At 35.8% G+C, this 22,452-nt stretch overlaps 3 protein-coding genes across 5 annotated transcripts; all 3 read right to left on the bottom strand.

Annotated features, from left to right (window-relative positions):
* Positions 1-162: 162 nt before the first annotated feature.
* Positions 163-5,815, bottom strand: LOC135127150 (2-acylglycerol O-acyltransferase 1-like). 3 transcript variants are annotated; one of them, XM_064053502.1, is made up of 3 exons: positions 5,612-5,815; positions 464-1,322; positions 163-413 (listed from the first exon to the last, which is right to left on the bottom strand). In XM_064053502.1, the coding sequence occupies exons 2-3, from the start codon at positions 1,320-1,322 to the stop codon at positions 256-258; spliced, it is 1,017 nt and encodes a 338-aa protein (XP_063909572.1). In that variant the 5' UTR covers positions 5,612-5,815; the 3' UTR covers positions 163-255. The 3 variants fall into 3 exon arrangements, with proteins under 3 accessions (XP_063909572.1, XP_063909571.1, XP_063909573.1); XM_064053501.1 differs by lacking the exon at positions 5,612-5,815 and adding an exon at positions 5,201-5,301; XM_064053503.1 differs by lacking the exon at positions 5,612-5,815 and adding an exon at positions 1,376-1,402.
* Positions 5,816-9,903: 4,088 nt separating this feature from the next.
* Positions 9,904-16,249, bottom strand: LOC135127151 (2-acylglycerol O-acyltransferase 1-like). The gene is made up of 3 exons (XM_064053504.1): positions 16,088-16,249; positions 10,295-11,095; positions 9,904-10,243 (listed from the first exon to the last, which is right to left on the bottom strand). Exons 2-3 carry the CDS (start codon positions 11,085-11,087, stop codon positions 10,086-10,088), a joined length of 951 nt encoding a protein of 316 aa, XP_063909574.1. The 5' UTR covers positions 11,088-11,095; positions 16,088-16,249; the 3' UTR covers positions 9,904-10,085.
* Positions 16,250-16,376: 127 nt separating this feature from the next.
* Positions 16,377-22,358, bottom strand: LOC135127152 (E3 ubiquitin-protein ligase SHPRH). Its single transcript, XM_064053505.1, has 15 exons — positions 21,735-22,358; positions 21,517-21,687; positions 21,270-21,467; positions 20,109-20,914; positions 19,860-20,055; positions 19,383-19,546; positions 19,161-19,331; positions 18,936-19,113; positions 18,430-18,886; positions 18,033-18,382; positions 17,687-17,985; positions 17,356-17,583; positions 16,994-17,305; positions 16,680-16,840; positions 16,377-16,630 (listed from the first exon to the last, which is right to left on the bottom strand). Exons 1-15 carry the CDS (start codon positions 22,078-22,080, stop codon positions 16,477-16,479), a joined length of 4,191 nt encoding a protein of 1,396 aa, XP_063909575.1. The 5' UTR covers positions 22,081-22,358; the 3' UTR covers positions 16,377-16,476.
* Between the last annotated feature and the right edge of the window lie 94 nt (positions 22,359-22,452).

Below are 22,452 nucleotides of genomic sequence, written 5' to 3' on the forward strand. Positions count from 1 at the left end.
GTGGTACCGCTGCATGTGTGAGTTTGCGCATCCATAACAATTTTTTAATAACAAAGTAAATATTATCATTAGGCAATTGACATTTTAAGCAACAAATTTATTTATTAAATAAGATAGTTTCGCGTATGGAATTTTTCAAATGTACATAGATTAAAAACAAAATTTCCAAAAAATGCAACTGTAGTTGCCTACAGTTTCTTTATTTTAAAGCCAACAACATAATATAAAATAATCGAACAAAACAGTCTTAAACTCTTACTCCAACTCAAGTTGTGTCTTTTCTGGATTTTCCAAAAATTTGTATTTGTACTCTTCAAACAACTTAACTAACTCTTGTTTAAACCTCCCGTGCAAGTCCTCAATTTGCTCCCTAGTTGGATTTTCCACCTTAGAAAGCTCAATTGGCGTCCCCACTACAACCAAAAAGTAAACAAACCACCCCTCAATTAACCTTCCTTCTTACCAACTGTCTTTATCGGTTTCCTCCTCGGCACCACACCAAACGAATACTGGAAGAACCCTCTTCCTGAAAATATCACAGGAGCGATTCCCAGAATCCCCCTAAGAAACTCCTGAATCTTGCGAATGGTAGGCCCTTGCACTTGATCGAACAAGTCCGGTTCCCCGAACGATATAACAGGAACTATCGGTGACCCGTTCTTTAGAGCCACTTTAACAAACCCTTTGCGATTCTTCACAACGAATTTGTACTGTCCGGGACGGCTATTATAAGCTTCCACGGCTCCCCCAGGCATCAAAATAACCACTTGTCCCCCTTCAGGACTACTCAAAACGTAGTCCAACGATTTAGAGGAAGCCGAAATGCATCCTAACCCATAGGCAAGTTCGCGTAACAACGGCATGAGGAAATTTTGTGAGAGTATGACCAACTTTACGCTGAAATTCGGGAACAGCTTGTGGAATTCGCTGTGGGGGCTTTGGATGGTGGTGAAAGGACCAACGGGCAGTACCCCGTGGGGAAAGCAACAGAAGAGGTAATTGCGTTTCGGGTCGAGGGTGAAGTCGGGGACTAAATGGAGTTGTGTGGGAAAGTACTTTTTGAGGTAGTACCACCATTTCAGGTTTTGTACCCATGGGATGTATCGGCCGCCTTCTTCGCAGGTGTTGCTGTCGATGTAAATCCAGAGGAGATAGAGGAGGGACAGCCACCAGTAGGACGTGAAGAAGAGGTAACCGGTGATGATTATTCCGAAGAAGCTACCGAAAGCTAGGACGACGAACCATGCTGCGGCGGCGAGAGTTTGCAGGCGGCGTTCGAGGGGGACGTTCAGGGGGGCGAATTCGATTCCTAGGATTTTCATCTAGAAGCACAAAATCGAATAAAAATGGTGTTTTAGCTTGAGAAGGTACTAACATTTTTGTGCTATCTATCAGATAATTTTTATATTAGATGAGAAAATTTCACGTAATTACAAATAGTGTAAACATTAGATATGTTATCAGTTGTAAATTGAACTTTTTATGAGATAATTGAAGTGGATCTTTTTCATTGACATAGTTATAGCTACGTGGACGGAACTTTTACTATCTTCGACACAAGAAATGACAAAAAGTAAAGTAAACAAAAGGTTATAACAATAGATTAGAATTCGATGGAATTTTTGAATCAACCAAATTAAATATGTATTGTTAAACAAAAAAATTACTGTTGTAAATTTTGTGGTACTATAATGACTAATGAGAAACAATATTTCCAAAAATAATTTGAAAAGTGTGTAATCAGAGGGAAACGTTATCTTTATTTCCTTTGAATTGACAGCAGTATCATCAATTTGAGGTTTTCCACGTGGTAAATATTTAATAAAGATGAGTAATAAACCTGACGAAACTATTCATCCAGATAAAATTTGCTTTAATATGTAATATATTTACGAAAATTAATTTCCGGACGTTGTGATAGTAATTTAATTTAATTTTTTTGACACGTTGGCAACATATTTAAAACTTTATGATAGCATACTTGGTTTCAATTTGAAAATTTGGGCCCAAATAAGTAGCTTCTATTTTCTTATTGGTTTTTTAGGCCCACTCAGTCAAAATCGAAACTGTAACTGATATGCTAACATTACTGCCAATAATTCAGAATTGCTAACGTAAAATCTGGTATAAATTACCTTTTATTTGGTAGTATAACACTTTGAAGAACTTTCCACTTTAAAATAAGGCGCTACAATTTAAGTAACCGAAGAAAACTACTGACAAAGAAATTTTCCCTACACAAAAAAATTGTAGTCTAGGGTAGTACTTTGTAATGTCAAATAATGAAAAATTAGTTATAAAAGTGAAATGATTACGTGCATCACAACAAAATTAATCTTTTAGTATTTAATGATTTTAAAATAAGCTCTTCACCTTTTCTTATTCTATTAAGTGGGATTTATAAACCTGCTGTTGACGTTGAAGTTCCTGTTGCGGTTGCTGTTCCCGCTGACGTTGCTTTAATAGAGCTGAAAATTGTCTTTTCGAAGCTCTGTTGCCAAGTTGACGTTGATAGTAAGTTTGACATTCAATTTTTGGCGTATATAAAGGGTTTGTAAAAGAAAAGTGGAGTATTTAAATTAAAAATTTACCATCTTAGAAATGTTTTAAATTTCTTGTTGCCAAAATAAGTCTACGCATATTAAGAAAAAAAGGCAAAATGTAGCCCCGCCCACCCGCCCTATCTCAATTGTGATGATTTTTTTTTATTCGTCGTGAGCCAACAAGGCGGAGCTTAACTGCAAAATCTTTATTTCTCTACTAAAAAAAAAAAACATAAAGCCAAAGATTACGCCCCATCCATACCCGCCCCGATCTCAATTCTCAATTGTGCTGAATTTTTCATTCGTTGTCAGATCGAGAGGCGGGGCTTAATTGCAAGATCCATATTAGAAGTTACCATTTTAAACGTGCTTTAAGTTTCTAAGAATAAAAAAAATATCACAACTGAGATGAGATGGATGGGCGGGGTTTATATTTTAATTTCTTTTAAAGAAATAAGTATTTTGCAGTTAAGCTCCGCCCCCTTGGTTCACCCCGAATAAAAAAAAGTCATCACAATTGAGATCGGGTGGGTGGGTGGGTTTACATTTTGCCTTTTTGTTTAGACTTCTTTTCATAACATGAAACTTAAAACCTGTTTAAAATAGAAAATTTGAATAGGGAAATATCGATTTTGCAAGTAGGCTCCACCCCATGATTGCAAAATCCATATTTCCTTGCAAAAATGTACTATTTTAACCATGTTTTAAGTTTGTGAAAAGATGGCTATGTATATTAAAAAAAAAAAGGCAAAATATAAGCCCCGCCCACCCGCCCCATCTCTATTCTGATGATAAGCCGAGAGGCGAAACTTGATTGTAAAATCCTTATTTTTTCTACCCGTAATTACCATGTGAACTATGTTCTTAAGTAATCGTGTTATACAAAGAAAACTAAATGTATTAATCAAAAAGGAAAACCAAAAGAGAAGCCCCACCTATCCATCTCGATCTCAATCGTGATGAATTTTTCATTCATATTCAGACCGAGGGGCGGAACGTAATTGCAAAATCGATATTTCCCTATATAAATTTACCATTTTAAACATGTTTTAGATTTCTTGTTGTGAAAACTTGAAAAGATGACTACAGATATTAAGAAAAAAAGGCAAAATGTAAGCCCTTGTAATTATAACACCTAATCTATTTTTGAGACGAATAGCAATAAATCTTGTTGATTTAGACGTCGAGAACTATCTTTAACAATGCATAACTACTGACAGAAAGCTACGGTTTTGGTGAATCGGTAATTACTTCAGAGGATTTCCTTCAAGTTGGCAGCACTACACACCACCGTAATTTGATTGGTTGAAAACCCAACGTCAACGGCAACGTGACGGCGAACAGCAACGTCAGCGAAAAGTTTATAAATCGACCTTTATATTTGAACACATTCCACCATTTTGTCTGACGAAATAACGTGATTTATCTTCGTTAATGATACTTATTTTATTTATTTTGTCCTTATAAGCTAGAGTATAATATGTATAATTTACAGAAATTACTAACTTGTTATAGTTAATAGCTGTAATTACATATCTATATACACGAAACAGTGACATTACCTAGGTCAAAGCAATATCACTTATCTAGTGAATGAAATTTATTTAAACGTTTATCATTAAAATTTTAATGATGCAGCTAAACAACGCAAAAAATTTTAAAATAAGACGAAACAACGAATTATAGTTGTAAAAGTAAAAAAGAAGAAGCATTAAAAAAGACGGAGCAACAAGAGTACTTAATAATAATAATAATAATTCTTACAATTACAAGAAATAGCAAGGGACTATAAATGTCTGTGATTTTTTTTTGTCAGGTTGGCAACATATTTAAAATTTTATGATGGCATACCTAATTGCCAATTTCAATTTTATGACAATGAATCAGTAATTTGCTCTGGGAGTTAATAATAAATTCATAGGATAAATAAACATGCATTTTGTCAAAAAGAAACAATGGTCTATCAATTTTTTATTGTATCCGTACCCGTTTAAATATATACAGCCATTCCATTGTCAAAAAGTGTAAAACAACCTTAAAGTATTGTAACCTTATTTTTTAATTTTGTGATTTTTGACATCGCGGGGATGCTGACAATGGATGCAAAGTGACAATAAGCCATGGACTACATCAACAATTTCAGAATGACGTCTGACATTTTTTAGCCGCGACTGTAACTGTTGCCGCATAACAAACTGGTATTAAAAAAAATAATAATAACATTCAACTACAGTAAGTAGGTTTCTGTTTCGAAATAATGTATTAGATAATTTAAGAATTTGCCATGACATTCGTAACAATCGTAACCAGGATTGCCAAATTAAAGTTTAAAACCTGTCCCACTATAACTCCTCCGTTTGTCAATGGCACGAGTGACGTAAGTTTCTAAAAAATTTACTAATAAATGAAGTTGGAAAAAATGACATAATCAATAACTCCCTTATTTCGTAATCCGCGGAATTTTTAATAACAATTTCCAATCCAACGCAAAATTTTTTAGCTAACAGATCTGGGATCTAAAATTGTCCTGAAGTATTTTTGAAATTAAACTCATTGCAGAATTCATTCAGTGAAATCACAAGTGAATTATATACTTCTGTTGTTCTTAGTGGTGACTAAACTAAATTAACCAATCAAAAAAATTAAATAGAACTCACATTGCCCTTGTAAAGGAACATTGTATCGAGACAAATACTGCCACAAATTGTTACAAACTAATTCTCTTATTGCTAAAGCCGCCCACATCAAAACCGCTATAATTCGTATTACAATTTTTATGCCCCATAAAGAGAGAATTAATCATCTCGATAATTTTAATCACACGCGTTTTAGTCATCGCTGCATAACACTTGACCGCATGCAGTCGAAAAAAACCCGCTTCTTATCAAATTCGCCTCTTTTCAAATGCCATTACCGCACAAAAGCACCGCCTGAAACAATTTCCCGATCTCCAAAATTTCCAGACTACCGGTAATCTATTTAAACACCTAAGTGCAAAATCCCCACAATTCCTTTATCTCCAATTCGTCAATAAAATGTAGCACCCTCAGCACCTATAATTCCCTTACCGTTATTCACTTTTATCCACCCCAATATCGACATTCACCACCAAAACAATGCTCTACACTCGAATCATCTCGCGTTCACTCTTCTAGCTTGAATACTCACAAACTGAGAAATCCACAACTGTTTTCCGAATGGGTTTTAAATTTGAAGACCCCACTCTGCGCAACACACCTAAATTTATTTCTTAGCAAGTGTGTAATCGCAGGTATATTTGATAAGAAAGCGATAGCGGCGAAGACGCCACCGATTTTATTTCCGTGGAAATGGAACGGCGCCGGGAATCAAAGAGACGTATAATTGGATTACTTTTACTTTTACTTTTTTCAAGGGAAATTGGATTGTCATGTTGTGTAATCGTCTGATGACGGGGAAAACGTGGAACTTTTGTAGTTGTTCGAAGATCAATCGGCTGGAATTTGTCGGTTCTATTAGTGTCCAAGCTTGGTGTATTCATGTGGCTATTCATAGGTGTTTGTCTCATCTGCTGGTTGGATTCATCGATTGTTGTTTGTTTACAGAGTTTGAGTGCACTTTAGTGTTGTGAACTTTATTCTAGTTTTGGAATTTTGCCTCTAGTGAGTGTGGTTGGAGTTGTGCTAAAGTTCATTAGGGGAAAGGCGAAAAACGTTACGCATTATTAGTTCTGATAACGTTATCACTTTCAGATTTCCGGTACAAACTGTTTTCTTGTGTGCATATTTTGTGTATTTAAGTAATTAAATAGGGTGCACAGGAACTACAGGAAGACGTACATGCGGGCTTTGAATGGCTTAATTATGGTTTCCTATTTATTTTAAAACGTCTCCGACAAAGATTGATTTTAGTGTTTAATGATTATGAATAAGTTAGTATCGATAAAGGTGAAGGTCCACCGGCGATCGATTTACAAAGCGAAGTTAAACCCCGTGAAAATTTATCAAAATATAAGAGAAATTGGAGTTCATTTTTGGCAACATATTTTATTTTAGCATGTTCTTTACAACTATGTATGAGTTATCATTAAATACATTTTTTTTTAATTTAAATTAAAGAAAATATTGTGTTCTATCATCAGTGTCAAGTACTTGATTTAAATAAATGTAGATGGTACATTTTGAAGAACAAAAAAAAAAACAGGACCTGAAATTAATAGGCCGAAAACATTGGTAATATAGACAAGAAATAATTATAAATTCATTAATATCGTAATATCATTTTATACTGTATTGTTGGTTGCATACACAAATATTTATTTAAAAATTAAAATTGCGCGCAAAAAAACAACAGCGTGAAATCGCATTTGAATAATTTGAATTTAAAAAAAAAGCAAACCAAGAAAATCGTTAAACATAGGCGACCATGTGCAAGTTTAGTTCCTTTTTGGTAATTGGTAGTTCTGCTAGGGAATTTGTACGTAGAGGGTTGGTAGTGAAGTTTACTTGTTTGGCAAAAGAAAATCAATCATAACGACGTAATCAACGCCGCCACAGTTTCCCCAACACGCGATTTTTCCAAGCGGAAATTTTCGACCTACGCCAAAACGTGGTGTAAATTTGTTTTTGTTTTATTGTTTGTAAATTCACAGTTCATGTTAGGATTTTAATCGTTACTCGTTCTAACACAATTTAATAGGCATAAGTTTGTTTAGATAAAGCACTTGCTCGGAGATTTCATGAAATTCGCTTAGTCAGTGTGTTTATCAAATTATATAATAAATAATTGTATAAGGTTTCTGAATGCTTACACTTAAGTATTACGTAATAACACTTCTTAATTCCTCACACAAGATTGCTAATAGTTCATTTACGCCAGTTAAATTAACCTAACGTTGTCCCACTTTGGGAAAAGGACCGTGAAAGTGCGGTAAAATTCATACTATCGTGCACTGAGGTACGGGGGATTAAAATTTTTCCCGTTAGATAGTAATCATCGTTATAATCATCACATCACCGAGACATATTTTCTCGCGACGTTGGAAATTACACCACCGAGAAGCATTTCTCTCAATGGTAGATGCATTTTGTGTTTATAAAGTGTGGTATAATTTAACATCAGGTAAATTTTTTGTTTGAATCCTTGATAAAGTGTGGCAAATATGAACCTCATGCAATTTTTCTCTATCTCACAATTTTAGCCTCAGTAATAATTTTCTTTGCTGTATAATTTAAATTGAACGTAAATTTTCATGTTCTGCAATTCCTAACCTCACGTAATTTTTTGTCTGCATAAGTTTCACTTCACACCAGATTTTTTTTGTTGTTATTAATCTTTTCTAGTTTTTTTACCATGTAAATAGTTTATTGATTAATCCTTCCATCATATAATTGTCTGATGTCCAATGTTCATTTCAAATAAGAATTCTTTGCTGTTTAAAATTTCACGAGAGTGTATGGCGAATTCAAATGTTTATTGCTCTTTCTGAAACTTGTTCGTTTGTAGTTTAATATCAGAGTTATAGAAATTGAACATGTAAATAGAATTGGGGTAAATATCACAGAAACACGTGGCAGAAGCAGTGGGCGCGGTTCCTAGTCGAGCTGGCGGGATTTGTCGCGCCATCTGCACAAAAGGCGCAGACCTATACAGTACAACTCAGGAGAGCGGCCGGGATGACGTGACGCTCGCGGCTTGGCCCAATATCCGGAATTTTCAACCACGAATTTGCGACCGTAAAGGCACGTTTCTTCGTGATAGAGAGGTGCTGGGAGATATGTGCTTGCCGATAGAGTAGAATCACCGTCGTGGTGGGAGAACAGCCACAACCAGGAGCCCCAAACTCCGCTCGTGCTACAACACCCCCTATGGGTAATTTTGCTGTGCTCTAGAATGAAACTGATATAGTCCGCTGTCGCAGTGCGGCCCGCTTCATGGAGTTTTATTAAAATTTTGTTCTCTTGTTGACTGCCATAATTTTAAATTTACCGCCACACGTCCGTAATAACTTGCGTATTTACATCCATTTACTTTTCTTCATATTTTTCTTTGTTTTTATTAAATTTGTGATCATCCAGATATTTGCATTGATTCAGCGGTACTTTTCCAACCTTGGGGTCCACCACTTACATTCGCCACAAAAAAAAACAAACACAACGTAGGGTTCTATTTTGTTAAACGATCACAGCCAAGGCCAAATTTTTGAATTTTTGAATCTTTCGCGGGCTTTTCAATTTTTTTTCACATGCCAATTTAAGGCGGGATGTTTGGGTTATCACAACATAATACCACATAGGTCAGATTTTACCTTCCACATCCAGATTTTTTGAAAAAAAAAGTTAAGCTTGTAAAGTTCCATTACATTTTCAATTTAGTTGGAAACAGCAAAACTAAAATTTTGCTTTTGTTTATCAGTGCATTCATACCTTTTTTCTGCTTATACAGGGTATATAAAATTCATTAATGAAGTAATTTGTGTTAAATTAAGCTACACTTTATCAAGGACGTTAACAAGGAATTTATAAGCGATTAAATTATGTGTAAAAATCATTCAATGCAATCAAAAACACAATAAGCTGGTCTCCGAAACGCTGCGCCGCCGTCGAGAATCAATGTTCAAATTCAAGCCGCAAAAAAACTTGAATTATATAGTGATAAACAAAGGAGTGAAGTCTGAATAAGTGAATTTCCTGACACGTGGTTTGTATGATCAATTACATAAGTGTTAAATTGTATCAGAACCATGAACAGTTAAAAATCTTAGCTTGAACTGTGAATTTACAAACAAAACAAAAATTCACACCACGTGTTGACGACATCGTCGAAACTTCACATTTGGAATTAGGAAATCATTAATAAATTAATTAATTAATACATTCGTTGGGGGAAGACTGTGGCGTCGATACGATTCTTACTTACAAACTTACCCTTATTTTTCACCACGTGTTTATGCTACTTATTACTACTGTTACACAAGTGACGCCAACGCGTCAAAAAGGGAAGGGCCTAACCTAGCTTCTCACAAATCTACCTGCCTTGTTTTTTATTGTACTTTACAAACTACAACAGTTGTGTCTAAATAACTTTCTAAATACCAATTTTTATTTTTAAAATTTTATTGAATTTTCGATGGTTAAAGTCTCACGTTATTAAGTAACTCACTTCTTTACTTCCAATAATTTATATATAGTTCCAAAATTATTAATTAAAAAATATAAAGGGCATTTTCCTAGAAAAACGAAGTTATTAAAAACAAATCAATTTGTGCAAACAAGTTTTTGTGTATATGTTGTATAAGTATAGTTATAAAACGAAAAATACCGCTTTGTAGGTGGTTTAAATAAATGCAGATATCTTACAGAAATTTCAAAGGAGTTGGTAATGTAGTTTGACTGTATATTTTGTATAAAGCGCAATACATCAAAAATAGGAAAACAAATATAATAAATACTCCTTAATATAAAAATAAAATCAGTAACACCAACACAATAATAAAAAACAAAACGCAACCCACTAAACAAGCACTCAATAGCGGAGCGCACCTCCACCCTAAATATTTCCCATTCAAACAACTTCTAGGAACACATTTTCAGGATCTTTAACATATCTGTGTTTGTAATTTTCAAACAGGGTCTTTATGCTTTCAACAAACTGTTGATGCAACGCTTCTATCTGTTCCGTAGTAGGTTTTTCAATCTTGGTTACATCAATAGGGTCTCCAACTAAAAAAGTACCCATAAGTACCAAAAAAATTCAAAAATAAGTAAACTTACCAACAGTCACGATTGGTACCTGATTAGGACACACCAAGCAAGTCCCCTTTGGAATAGTAAGCCCAATTTGCAGAGTTTTCTTCACCACCTCTCGAATACAACCAAATCCCGGAAAAGTGAACTGATCAAAAACATCCGTTTCGCCGAAACTTATCACCGGAACTAACGAACATCCCGTCTGTAGCGCCATCTTCACGAAACCTTTTCTCTTATTTAGAATGATTTTGTATTTCCCGGGTCTGCTGTACTGAGCCTCATCGGCACCACCGATTACAATGGACACTATATTCCCGCCATTTTCATTCCCTAAAAGGTACTTAATCGATGGCCCGGATATCGAAACTGACCCAACCGACAGGAAAAGCTCCCTAATAAAAGGCAGCCAAAACTGGATATCTAAAGCCGTCAAGTACGTCCTGTGGTTGGGGTAAGTAGCTTGGTACCCATCCACCAACGTGGCAAAAGGCCCCACTGGAAATATTCCGTGTGGAAAGCACCCAAACAAGTAGTTCTTCTTTGGATTTAAAACAACATCCTCGTTGGTTATTAACTTGTGGCTAAAGTAGAACTTCATGGAACGCCACCAGAAGGATTGGCGCATCCACTGAATGGGTCTTCCTCCACGATGGGGCGTTTTTCGGTCGTACCATATCCATGCAGCGTACAACAGGATTATCCATCGAAACGTGGGGCAAAAAAGTAGGGTTATTGATGTGACGATTGACACCAAAAAACCAATCGAAAAGGTCCAAAACCAGGCTGTTGCGGAGAGTAGATGTATGAGTTGGGTCATCGCGAGTTCTAAAAATAAAATGGAAAAATGGTAATTTTTATTGTTGGTTTAGACAATAAGGTTGGTTGTACACTTTTTGATTATCATTCGAAGGTTATAGGTGTAATTATAAAACTAGACTAACAAACGCGACATGACGAAATGTATAAATAAAGAGCCACTGGTTACCAATAACGGTTTTGTTTGTTGAGTAAAATTACTTTTGTAATAGGGAATTCTTGCAATATTAATTCTATTTTTTTTTAATTCTGAGGTTTGTCGTATTTAATTGGAATTTTACACAAATGGGGCATTGTGTTTCACAAAAATTTCGAGCTTGTCACCCATCTCAAAATCTTGAAAAACTGAAAAAAGAATGCTAAATTTGGGGGCTTACAAGTTGACTTTCAATTTCTGTGCAAGCGTGGCCAGAAACTTTCAAAAGTCTATGTATATGTATTAAATAGGACGTCATTAAATCTATTTAACTATAAAAACCAGAAAAACTGTATGTTTTGAGCAAAATAAACTTCAATACATTTTTTTATGATTAGATTAACTTTAAATTTCACTGATCAGCTCAAACAGAGATTCGACAAATTTGGGGCTGACATAAATTCTTTTTACCAAACTAGAATGTCATTTTAATATGGTAAAAAATTACACTAAATTTAACTTCAAATTCTAATGTATGTATATTTGTGTGGTGTTACTATTTCCTCAAATGAGTAACAGTTGAAAACCTTAAAAAAATGCAACTTTAGCTATAAATCCACCATAAACGGTAAAACCAGAGAACATAGTAAAACCTTGTCGTACTGCATATTTTTATCATGTTATTTTCCCGCCGTTTTGGTGTCCTAAACCATTAATTCTGTTTCTAAAAATAAAAGTTTCAAAGATAAACCGTGTTCACTTCGAAAGCTTTGTTTTACAAAACATTATACATTAATTATCGCATCGAATGCATTAATCACGTTTACCTTTGAGAAATTACGGATGAGTACCATAATTACCAGTACGGTATTTTAAATATATTCACAGAAATAATAATTTATATGAAAACCAACAGATCCCGTTCTGAAGTGTACATGTTACGCGAGTGACCGACCGTCCGTTATCAGAGTCTGATGACTCATCATGACGCTCAAGTGTTTATTTATGTTTATACATCGAAAGAATGTCACGTAGAAATTAGTTTGATTTGTATGAGTTTGTCTTCTCAAAACATGGGACTAAAATTATTAACTATAACCACAATCGAACAAAATGTTCTGAATATTATGATTCTTATTTTATCATTATTATATTAAGACGTGCGTATTCTTCACATTTTCGAGAAAATGGGGCGATTCGTTCTTAATTTCACCAATAAAAAATTGGAAGTACCGGGATCCATAACCGGGACTTCCAATTGTAATGCACCACTGAACCACCAGCCATGCTTGCGGAGCCACGAATTAATTATGCTTATCGTATGAACGATGTTTAAACAATTACAATTATAATAATAATAAAACACAAAAGCAGGGGGATTCATAAAACACAAGTGTGGGAATACAATGCACTGCCAGACAAAAAAACTAGGACACTTCAACTTTTTGTAATTAACAACAACTCGCCGAACTAAAAAATATTCCAAAAAGCAAATCATTAATGTATTTATTTATAAACATAACTTTATTCTAGAACACGTGGAAACAGAAAAGAAGTAAAAAAAAGTGTCGGGCAGTGTATTTTATGCAATTCAAATTTTATTTATTGCGATCTATTCGCGTACGCTCGGGAAATAAAAATCGGGACGGCAGACAGACGGATAGACTGATAGACGGACGGACAGATGGACAGACAGACAGACGGACGGACGGACGGACGGACGGATAGACAGGGACGTCATTACAAGGTCTTCATAGATTCTACGAAGAACTACACCGTCGTTACAGGGCAATGAATGATATTCTCGTAACATTTAGTGTTCTTCAACCTAAAGGTCGATTTATAAATTTGTCACTGACGTTGCTATTCGCCGTTGACGTTGCCGTTGTAAAATAAATGCGGAGCGAAGGTATGCGTCGTTTATATCATCCGTTGATGTTGCCGTTGACAGTTGGCAGGCCGTTGGGGTGACGTTCGAGATGACAACTAGTTTTAATAATATTTTAATTGCAAAATCGATATTTCCTTATACAAATTTTCCATTTTAAACATGTTTTAAGTTTCATGTTGTGAAAAGCGATCTACACATATTAAAACAAAAACCCAAAATATAAGCCCACCCACCCGCCCTATCTCAATTGTGATGATTTTTTTCATTCGCCCTGAATCAAAGGGACTCAACTTAACTGCAAAATACTTATTTCTTTACAAGAAATTAAAAGCATGTTTTTGAGTATCGGGTTGTTCAAAGAGTACTGTGTATATTAAGAAAAAAAGCAAAATATAAACCCCGCCCACCCACCCCATCTCAATTGTGATGATTTTTTCATTCGCCCTGAACCAAGGGGACTCAGCTTAACTACAAAATACTTATTTCTTTACAAGATATTAAAAACATGTTTTTGAACATCGTGTTGTTCAAACAATACTAGTTATGTATATTAAGAAAAAAAGGCATAATATAAACCCCACCCGCCCACCCCATTTCAATTCTGATGATTTTCTTTCTTATTTTTAGAATCTTAAAACACGTTTAAAATGGTAAATTTTTGTAAGGAAATATGGATTTTGCAATTAGGCTCCGCCCCTGGGTCGGCCAACGAATGAAAACTTCATTACTATTTAGATCAGGGCAGTTATGGGTGGGGCTTAATCTTCGGCTTTAATTTTTTCTTAATATATGTACTTAGTATGTTTTTAATAGCACAATATTCAAAAACATGTCTTACATGGTAATTTCTTGTAGGGAAATAATAAGAATTTTGCAATTAAATTCCGCTCCTTTGGCTCTCGACAATTAAAAAAAAAAACATCACAATTGACATAGGGTGGGTGGGCGGGGCTTATATTTTGCCTTTTTTCTTAATATACGTAGTCGTCTTTTCAGAACAATAAATTTAAAACATGTTTAAAATGGTAAATTGTTGTAGACAAATATCGTTATTGCAATTAATCGATCTGACAACGAATGAAAAATTCATCACAATTGAGAATTGAGATCAGGGCGGGTATGGGTGGGGCTTAATATTTGGCTTTAATTTTTCTTAATATACATAGTATTCATTGAACAACACGATACTCAAACACATGTTTTTAATTTGTCGTAGAGAAATAAGGATTTTGCAGTTAAGCTCCGCCTTCCTGCCTCACGACGAATAAAAAAAATCATCGCATTTGAGATAGGGCGGGTGGGCGGGACTATATGTTGATTTTTTTTTCTTAATATGTGTAGACTTATTTCGTTAGAGCCGGCGTCAGAGCGAAAGGTGACAGGGGCGGGGCTTAAGTTGCGCGACTTGTAGTCGGACCAGCAGTGGCGTAACATCGATGTATTGAGAAGGGGGGTATGACTGCGTTATATTTCTATTAAAAACAATAAAAAAAGGCAACATGTACAAAATATTATATTTTATTAATGCCAACAATACTTTAATATTTCAAACTCAAAATATTTTTAATGTCCCTCGGATTATATCGTGCGTATTTTTAAATTTTAATCGCCGCCGTCACTGTTTCCACGATATTTGTAAGACCGAACCAAAACTGTGTTCTGCGTACTCCCACCTGCTGTCACCTTTCGCGTTGGAAGCTACTTCTAACAAGAAACTTAAAACATGTCTAAAATGGTAAATTTTTGTGGTAATCAACTTAAATCCTCCGCTTTTCTTCGAGAACCTCTTTAAATATAGCAAAAATTGAACATCAAACGGGGTTTATAAATGAGCTTTCAGCTCTAAAACCAATATCTATTAATTATATTTTCCAAGTGTAGCTACTCGATTTGTATGTATATTTAAGGAATTTGATATTTTTCTTTTATTGTATGTTATTATTGGTCTAAACGGAATTATTCTGTTGGACGAATAATCTAAAAATAGAAATTTAATATTTTTCTCTTGTTAATATGTCTAACTGCAATTTGTTTTTTTTAGAATATAAATAAAATTCAATGCACATCCGTTAGTAGGTAAATATGTATACGTTTCATAAATATATTTTTATACTTTTCAGAAATTTTGTTTTTCTTCTTTGTATGCACGTAACTTATTAAAACATTCACTTATAAACTGTTTGCTAAAGAAAGATTTTATGAAGTAATTATTGAAAGTTACTAACACACGCAAAAATTGTCGATACAGAGCAGCGAGAGGTATTAGACTGCTCCGTCTCCTCACTGCAGGTTTCCATAATCCCTAAACGTGGACAAAATTTCCTGAATGAGAATTTTTTGAGATAATATTTCAAACCACATATATATCTGACTGTAGAACATGAAAGAAGCTGCAGTTTGATGTATAGGTAATACATACTTATATACTAATATCATTTTATCACAGAAAACAAAAAAATTGTCACACCTCCTATAGTGAGTCCCCTTAAGAATTCCCTAAGTGTTGTTAATGGCGCCTTTCTTAGCCTACCCTTAATTATCCAGTTATGACTTTCGTGCAGTTAATAGCTTTAAATTTGTATCTAATGACATGCATCATTTACTAACCATTTGATTTGAGATAAAATACAGATGACTCAAAATTTTGGAATGCCAATAAAGTCCTATTATATTTACTTTAAGACCAGTGACTGTATTTATTGTACCATATAAGTAGATTTATATAACGGCACACACGTTAAATACAAACAAAATTCTACTTCCTCGTAATATCGTAATATATTTTTATTAATTCATTTCTAAAGAATGATTTAACTAAAACACTCCACTAACACATTTTATGGTAGAAAGAACACCACGTTAGGTGCTGTCATTTTTTTTTTATTATTATTATCTCAAATATTAATATTAAGAGTCAAAATTTCACACCAGTTCAAAGTTTACATTTATTTAAAGTGTTCAAATTAATACTTACCGTTTAAGTTAAATAATATTAAAAAGACAAGATAAAAACAACTAGCTTGCTCCCACTATCAACACTTGAATGCAACAGGTTAAGTGAACATTACAACGCACATCCACTAAGGACAACGACCTCGTCCACCTTGTTTTCCTGCCTTGATCACACTGAAAGCTCCGCTAGCGGTCAAGTTCAAATATACCTCTTGAATCACGTTTGCCCCTTCAATATGCATAAACTATGCAAATATGCAATCAGGTTCATGCCCTTTCACAATCGCAAATGAACCAAAAAAAAACTTCCGTACGAACAAATTAAAACTTTATTAAAAATACGGGAAATGAATGCTTTAAGCACTTCATCGACAGTTTTGCCGTAAAAAAGTAAATCCGTACGTAAAAACTTTAAGTTGTGGAAGTATTATCGTTTTCAAACAAATTCATGAGTTGCCCAATTGTGACTTTATTTTTTTCCCAGTTTTGCGAGTCGCTGCTCACTGCTTTCTGAATACTTTCTTCTATTGAGCCTTTTATGAAAAACTTGTGGACTACAGTTGGCCTGGAACAGTTTTATTAAAATGGGTCCATAGTTCCGGGACAAAACTCACCTCGTTTGTCCGATTCTATGGACTCTGCCGATTGCTTGAAGTTCGTCGCCGACATTAAGCAACGGCTCGGTCAAAATAACGTGAGTCGCTTCCACCAAATTCAGACCTTTGGCGCCCAAATTTATGGGCAGCAGCAGAGCGGTGATGTGCTGCCTTTCGTCCTACGAAATTACACATTTTTGAATACTTGAACATCCATTTTAAAAATCTAAATTTAGTGATAATAAATATTTATGACAAAAATGATAACGCACATTTGGTGCAAACCAATTGTCACTAACGCATGCGCAGATTTTTAGTCAAGCTCCACCCACCTTAAACTTTTCTATCTGCTTTTCCAGAGATCCCGACGACACCAACTCTGAAGGAATGTCATTATTAGTCAACGCTTCCTTAACGTAATTTAAGACAGAAACCCACGACGAGAAAACCAGAATTTTGACGTCACAGTCTTCGGATCTCAGCTCCATGATTAGTTTAACGATGCTTTCAACTTTGGTCGAATAGTTGCCGGCGATTTTTGCGGTTTCTACTTCCTGGTTTTGTTCGTCGGTCTTGGTGTAGGAAATTTCTATTACAGAGTAGTAGGCGCGGCAAACACAGCATTGCAGATGTTGACCTCTGATCTACAATTTAAAATCTAAGTTTTCGAAAAAGTTGGAAAAATTGCTAGTACTTGATCGATTAGTTGTTGGATGCAGTCAAAGCAGTAACTGTGACCGCAAGGTACCATCCCCCAGTGGTTTTCTAACGCGTTTTTACAAATAGGGCAAGGATCTAGACTTTGATTTTCGTTATGTTGCTGAGTGAGAGTCTCTAGGTACTTTCGTGTTGCGATGTTCTTATCAAGGAAAGCCATATTGCGGTGTTCTTCGTTATGGAGGACTATGCGCTGGTGTTCCAACTAGAAATTTAATTGTTGTGATCGCGGTACAAATAAGTTAGAGCGTGCGTGTAAAGCGCACGACATTATCTGAAAATATATATAAATCAAAATAGACACCTACCTCGTGCTCATCCAAAAGAAAAATCGTTTCTACTTTATTCTCCAGATTGTAAGTCAAATTCTTCAGTATCGACGTAACTTCCTTCTTCTGCGGTTTATCATCATTGGGCCCTTTCAACCTCAGTCTTGTTTTACACATATCCAATTCATCCTGAGCGCAAATCTGCTGATCCAAATGCGTCCACAGTTTTCTCACTTCTTTAAATTCCTTCTTCAGCGTATCCAAGATATTTATGTGTATTTCGCCGTCTTTAACCAAATCATTGTTGGCGTTCTTCGCTCTTCCTATCGCCAGTATAGCTAAAAAAAAACCATGAGTACAACCCCATCACAACTGAAACCCATACATCTGAATATCAATTCCTGCGGAGTCGGTTTCCAGCTCCCTTTAAGCGACATATCCTCGAAATTAGTCGTCCTCTTCCCCATAAAAAACAACTCGAATTCGTATGCCTTAAGGTGATCGTTGGCCACACACACCGGGCATTTTTTCTTACTACTTTTAGACTTTTTCTGGGGTCTTAAATGGCAGTCAGTGGCTTTTTGTACTAATTCATCAGAAACTATAATTTGGAATTCGTCTTCCGGGCAGTGCGTGTATAAATCGTTAACGACTTGGATTGCGTTTTCGCGTAAATTAGATATGTGGTCGTCCCAACTGGATATCGCGTAAATCAGACTCCTCGCGTTTTTGAAACTGTGCTAAAATTAGTAGTGTGAAAATAACAATTTTCGTGAACTTACTCCACGGAGCATTCGACGTTAGCAACGGAATGTAGATTTTCGATTCTCGTGTATAGTTCTTGATCGTAGCTGTGGACGTAAATCCACTCCAGTAAATCGCTGTACCACCTCCCGGCGTCTAGCACGAAACTATCTTGCAATTTTGTGACGTTGGCAGTGATTAACAAAGTGTCTTGAAGAGCAGCCATCGACTGGTTGATAAATTTTTCAATATACTTCTTTTCTACTTCTTGACAGTCCCGACGCAACGTGTCGTCTCTCAATGTCGCCCCGTTTGTTGCACACGTATCTAATACTTCCGCTAGATTATGCATGGCGTGAACGACCTGTAACTTGTCAACTGACAACTTAGCGATTTTCTCTTCCTCTGTGAATCTCGTGTAGAGTTGGAGAACCGCGCGATATTCCTCGATGGCTTGTTCTGGAGCCTGCAGAAGCAAGTAGATGCCGGCCAGACCTACAAACCAAGTGTTACACTTGACATCACAAGTGTTACACCAACATACCGTTCAGCGCGCTCAAAACCACCCGCAAATATTCTTCACTTTCGTTGTTATTTTTAGCAATCAACGCATCAAGAAGGTCCTTCATGGACTTGACGGGTTTTTTCGTAGCTAAATACCGTGTTTTAATCGAATTGGGGTAAGTACAAATTTGACGCAAAGACAAAAGTGGCGCTAATACCTGAAGAAGAAGAGCCATAAGCCGAAACGTTGAAAATATTACTTTACCATTTTTAGGGCGCTTTTATCCAGAGACTGCAACGGAACATCAGGTTCGTGCGATCTCACTTTGTCCAAAAACACTTTCTGGCTAGAACTGTGTTCACACTTGTAAAAATGGTGTTCTATGGTGGAAAAGGACAACCAGTGTTCTTTGATCGTTTGTTTGGGTATATTAATCTACAATTGGCACTGTATAAGTGAAAATGTTGAGCGTTTTGTACTGAGTACCTGATCTATGACGTCGTCCTTGGACGACCTCCACAGCACCTGTGCGAGAAATGTTAGCATAGGGGCGGTTTTACCCTGGGAGTAGGGATTGAACAGAAGTTGTTCCCATGTGTATGAGTCGTTATAGGGTTCCAGGTGAAGGTAATCGATAAGCCCGTGTAAATCTAAACATCATTTTTGCGTGATTATGGGGGTTGGGTGGGATAGCGGGGCTTGTGATGGGAAAATAAACAAAACATAACCTTACTAAAAATGACACAAACAGGCCTTGCATAAACAATTCACACATCCAAGTGGGCACTGATTTGTTCTCTTACGTGCTTAGTGGATACATGTTTAATTGGTTGCATAACTCTAAACATACAAAAACTTTCAACGAAATATCGAAGATTTACTTAAAAAAAAAATTGTTTCTACGATAAAACAACGACAACTATATTAATCAAAACAGTAAGTGTCCGTTATTATTTAATTTACCTGAAATTTCTTTCGATATTGGGGTTCCCGTGACCGCCCACCTAAAGTGCGCCGTGAGCTTCTTCGCCATCGCCGACACCATACTGGTGGTAGTTTCGACAGTTTGCGCCTCATCTAGACACAAGCGCCACCATTTAACCCTCGTAAGGGGGCTTCCAGGGGCTGAGTATCTTTTATGATGCCTAAACGACAAAGCCTAAAACCAACACACTATAACAAACCCGCCACTGCTACAACACAACGACACACTTTCTCAGTTTCCGTTAACCTCAGTTCCGACTGCAACACACTGTACGTCGTAATGACGATATCATATTTTGTTAATTCATTTGGATAAGTTGGCGTGACTGACGATCCGCCATATTGCAAAACTTTAAGATCGCCTTTAATGTGTTTGCAGATTTCCTTGCACCATTGCGTGCGTAAAGAAACCGGGGAGACAATCAAGGTGGCTTTGGTTTCGAGTAAGGGTTGGTTCATCCAACACTGCGGACATCTGTAAGGGCCGAAGTTCTTTTTGTACCCGAGACAGTCGCCATGTTGGATTTTGTCGCAGTCTATACACGTCACGCTTCCTTCTTCACTACTTCCTCCGCATATACACTGAAGAGCATTTTCGTCTTTATGCTCTGTTTTCTTACAGGCGGTTTGTAAAACGCTGTTGTACCAGGTTTCTAAAGCGACGTACGTTTGTGATTTTTTACTGCTTGATTTTACCCAGTCGTCGGGTACTTTTAATTTTTTTGATTGATCGATTAGGTCTGGTTTGGGTTCCGGTTTGGTTTCTCTCATTTTACGCTTTTTCGAGATGAGTTTGACTGTGGGTGACGTTTCTAGGTTTATGTTTTCTTCGTTTTCTAGAGGTTTGGAATGAAGGAGAATACAAGCTAGAACTTCTACAGTTTTTCCCAAACCCATTTCGTCGGCTAAGATGCCGCCTTTGGTTGTGGTTTCGATTGTGGGTTTTGTTATATCTACGTATCCTGAGTATTTATCGTAATAAATGTCTAAACCAGACTCTAGTTTTATCACAGTGTAAAGAGGGTGGAGCTCACCTATAAATTTTACAATGAATAGTTACGTAAACGAATGAAAATTTGTTTATTCATTTCTTCCATCTAATTGATGACGTCATCTCAAGAAATTATCAAGTACGAATAATATATATATTTACAAATATGCTTTAAAATAAATTTTACAGGACGTCCAAAAAAAGTAATCTAATAAATAACAATGATTATCTCCTAACCTAACTCAAAAATTATTGACGGCATGGATAAAGCATAATAGAAAAAACTAATTTCATGAAATATTCTTAACTTTTGAATTCTTGAATTTATTGTACTTTTTGAGAAAATTTGAATAATAAAATGAAATTAAAATTGTAACTTTAAAAGAAATATGATTTACCTTCAGGGGCGTCAGTTTTTCTTTCTTGTTGCAGCATCCACCGAACGGCGTCTTCTTGATAAGGTCTCAATTGTGGCTTAAGTCTTGGATGCTGAACATTTTCGCACTCTATTTTGTTGCTCTTTTCCCTTTCTTTTCGAATATTTTTGTACAGTTGCGCAACAGCAAACTCACTGGATAAATCAACCTCACTTTCCTCTAAACAAGACAGTTATGAAACAATTAAGACTCAATATCGCTACTATACCATTGTCATCAATAATGGGAACATCTAGTACTAATGATAATACTGTTTGGATACACAATCCAAGTCGTTTTGTAAACCTGGGCAGTGGTAGATCACAAAAGTAGAGATCGAAAAACACACTTCCATCAATAAGTAAAACATGTATAGCAAAAATTCTAGAGTAAATAACTTCTGCAATTAAAAGATTAAAATCAAGACATTGGTTTGTACAAGAATACCTTCGACTACGTCGTTTCCTGGTAAAAGTTCGACCAGGACGGATGTAGAATCCAGATTTATGAGCAAATGTTTATTGGGTGTTCCTCTTTTAAACAAAAAACTCATTTTACAAGTTGACCATGTGTCAGGCAGTTCATTGTGTGTGGTTCCAGCCAGCAACTTTCCTAAATGAAATTGTTTGTTTTTCTCAGATGGTATAAGAATCTTATAACACTGTCCGGTACTTAACGAATTATTGCTTCGCTTTTTACTTCTACGTGGTTTTACTGGAATGTAATCTAAATACCGAGAGTGGCAGCCTTCACTCGAATTGAACTTCGTTGGTGTTGTTTTTTGACGACCCATGATCTAGCTACGTATTTACGGGTTTTGTTAATCCTAGTAATAAATTAATCTGACTGTGTTTAAGTTTATTCACTTCGGATGCGAGTCGTCGCAAGCGTTGTAGTATCAACTCGAGATTTAGGGCTTACCGTGCCCTTCAGAGAACATGGGGGAGATTAAACATAGAACACCACAAATCAACAATGTAAAAACACCTCATAACACCCAAAAATTGTACGAAGCCGAATTTGAACACTTCGAGACGCTAATATTTTGACATCTGTGTTTGACATAATATTGACGACCGTCATAAAGTTGGTGATTTGAAAATGCCAATTCAGTGTCAGAAAGTCCCTAGATAGACTGAAACCATAAACATAAAAAAGTGTAGAC

The sequence above is a fragment of the Zophobas morio genome, unplaced genomic scaffold (assembly GCF_036711695.1).
Source record: "Zophobas morio isolate AGI-343-1 ecotype UQ-CSIRO unplaced genomic scaffold, CSIRO_AGI_Zmor_V1 ptg000011l, whole genome shotgun sequence".
Classification (NCBI taxonomy): Eukaryota; Metazoa; Arthropoda; class Insecta; order Coleoptera; family Tenebrionidae; genus Zophobas; species Zophobas morio.

What these genes read in the sequence shown, in the direction of transcription:
- LOC135127152 (XM_064053505.1), bottom strand. Translation starts at nt 22,080, where the DNA reads ATGGGTCGTCAAAAAACAACACCAACGAAGTTCAATTCGAGTGAAGGC. An exon ending in AACGTCGAATGCTCCGTGGA is followed by an intron (nt 18,383 to 18,429) that starts GTAAGTTCACGA and finishes ATTTTAGCACAG; the next exon opens with TTTCAAAAACGCGAGGAGTC. An exon ending in CATAGAATCGGACAAACGAG is followed by an intron (nt 16,631 to 16,679) that starts GTGAGTTTTGTC and finishes AAACTGTTCCAG; the next exon opens with GCCAACTGTAGTCCACAAGT.
- LOC135127150 (XM_064053501.1), bottom strand. Translation starts at nt 5,221, where the DNA reads ATGTTCCTTTACAAGGGCAAT. An exon ending in TGTTCCTTTACAAGGGCAAT is followed by an intron (nt 1,323 to 5,200) that starts GTGAGTTCTATT and finishes TTGTGCTTCTAG; the next exon opens with ATGAAAATCCTAGGAATCGA. An exon ending in GAAACCGATAAAGACAGTTG is followed by an intron (nt 414 to 463) that starts GTAAGAAGGAAG and finishes TTTTGGTTGTAG; the next exon opens with TGGGGACGCCAATTGAGCTT.
- LOC135127151 (XM_064053504.1), bottom strand. Translation starts at nt 11,087, where the DNA reads ATGACCCAACTCATACATCTACTCTCCGCAACAGCCTGGTTTTGGACC. An exon ending in GGTACCAATCGTGACTGTTG is followed by an intron (nt 10,244 to 10,294) that starts GTAAGTTTACTT and finishes GTACTTTTTTAG; the next exon opens with TTGGAGACCCTATTGATGTA.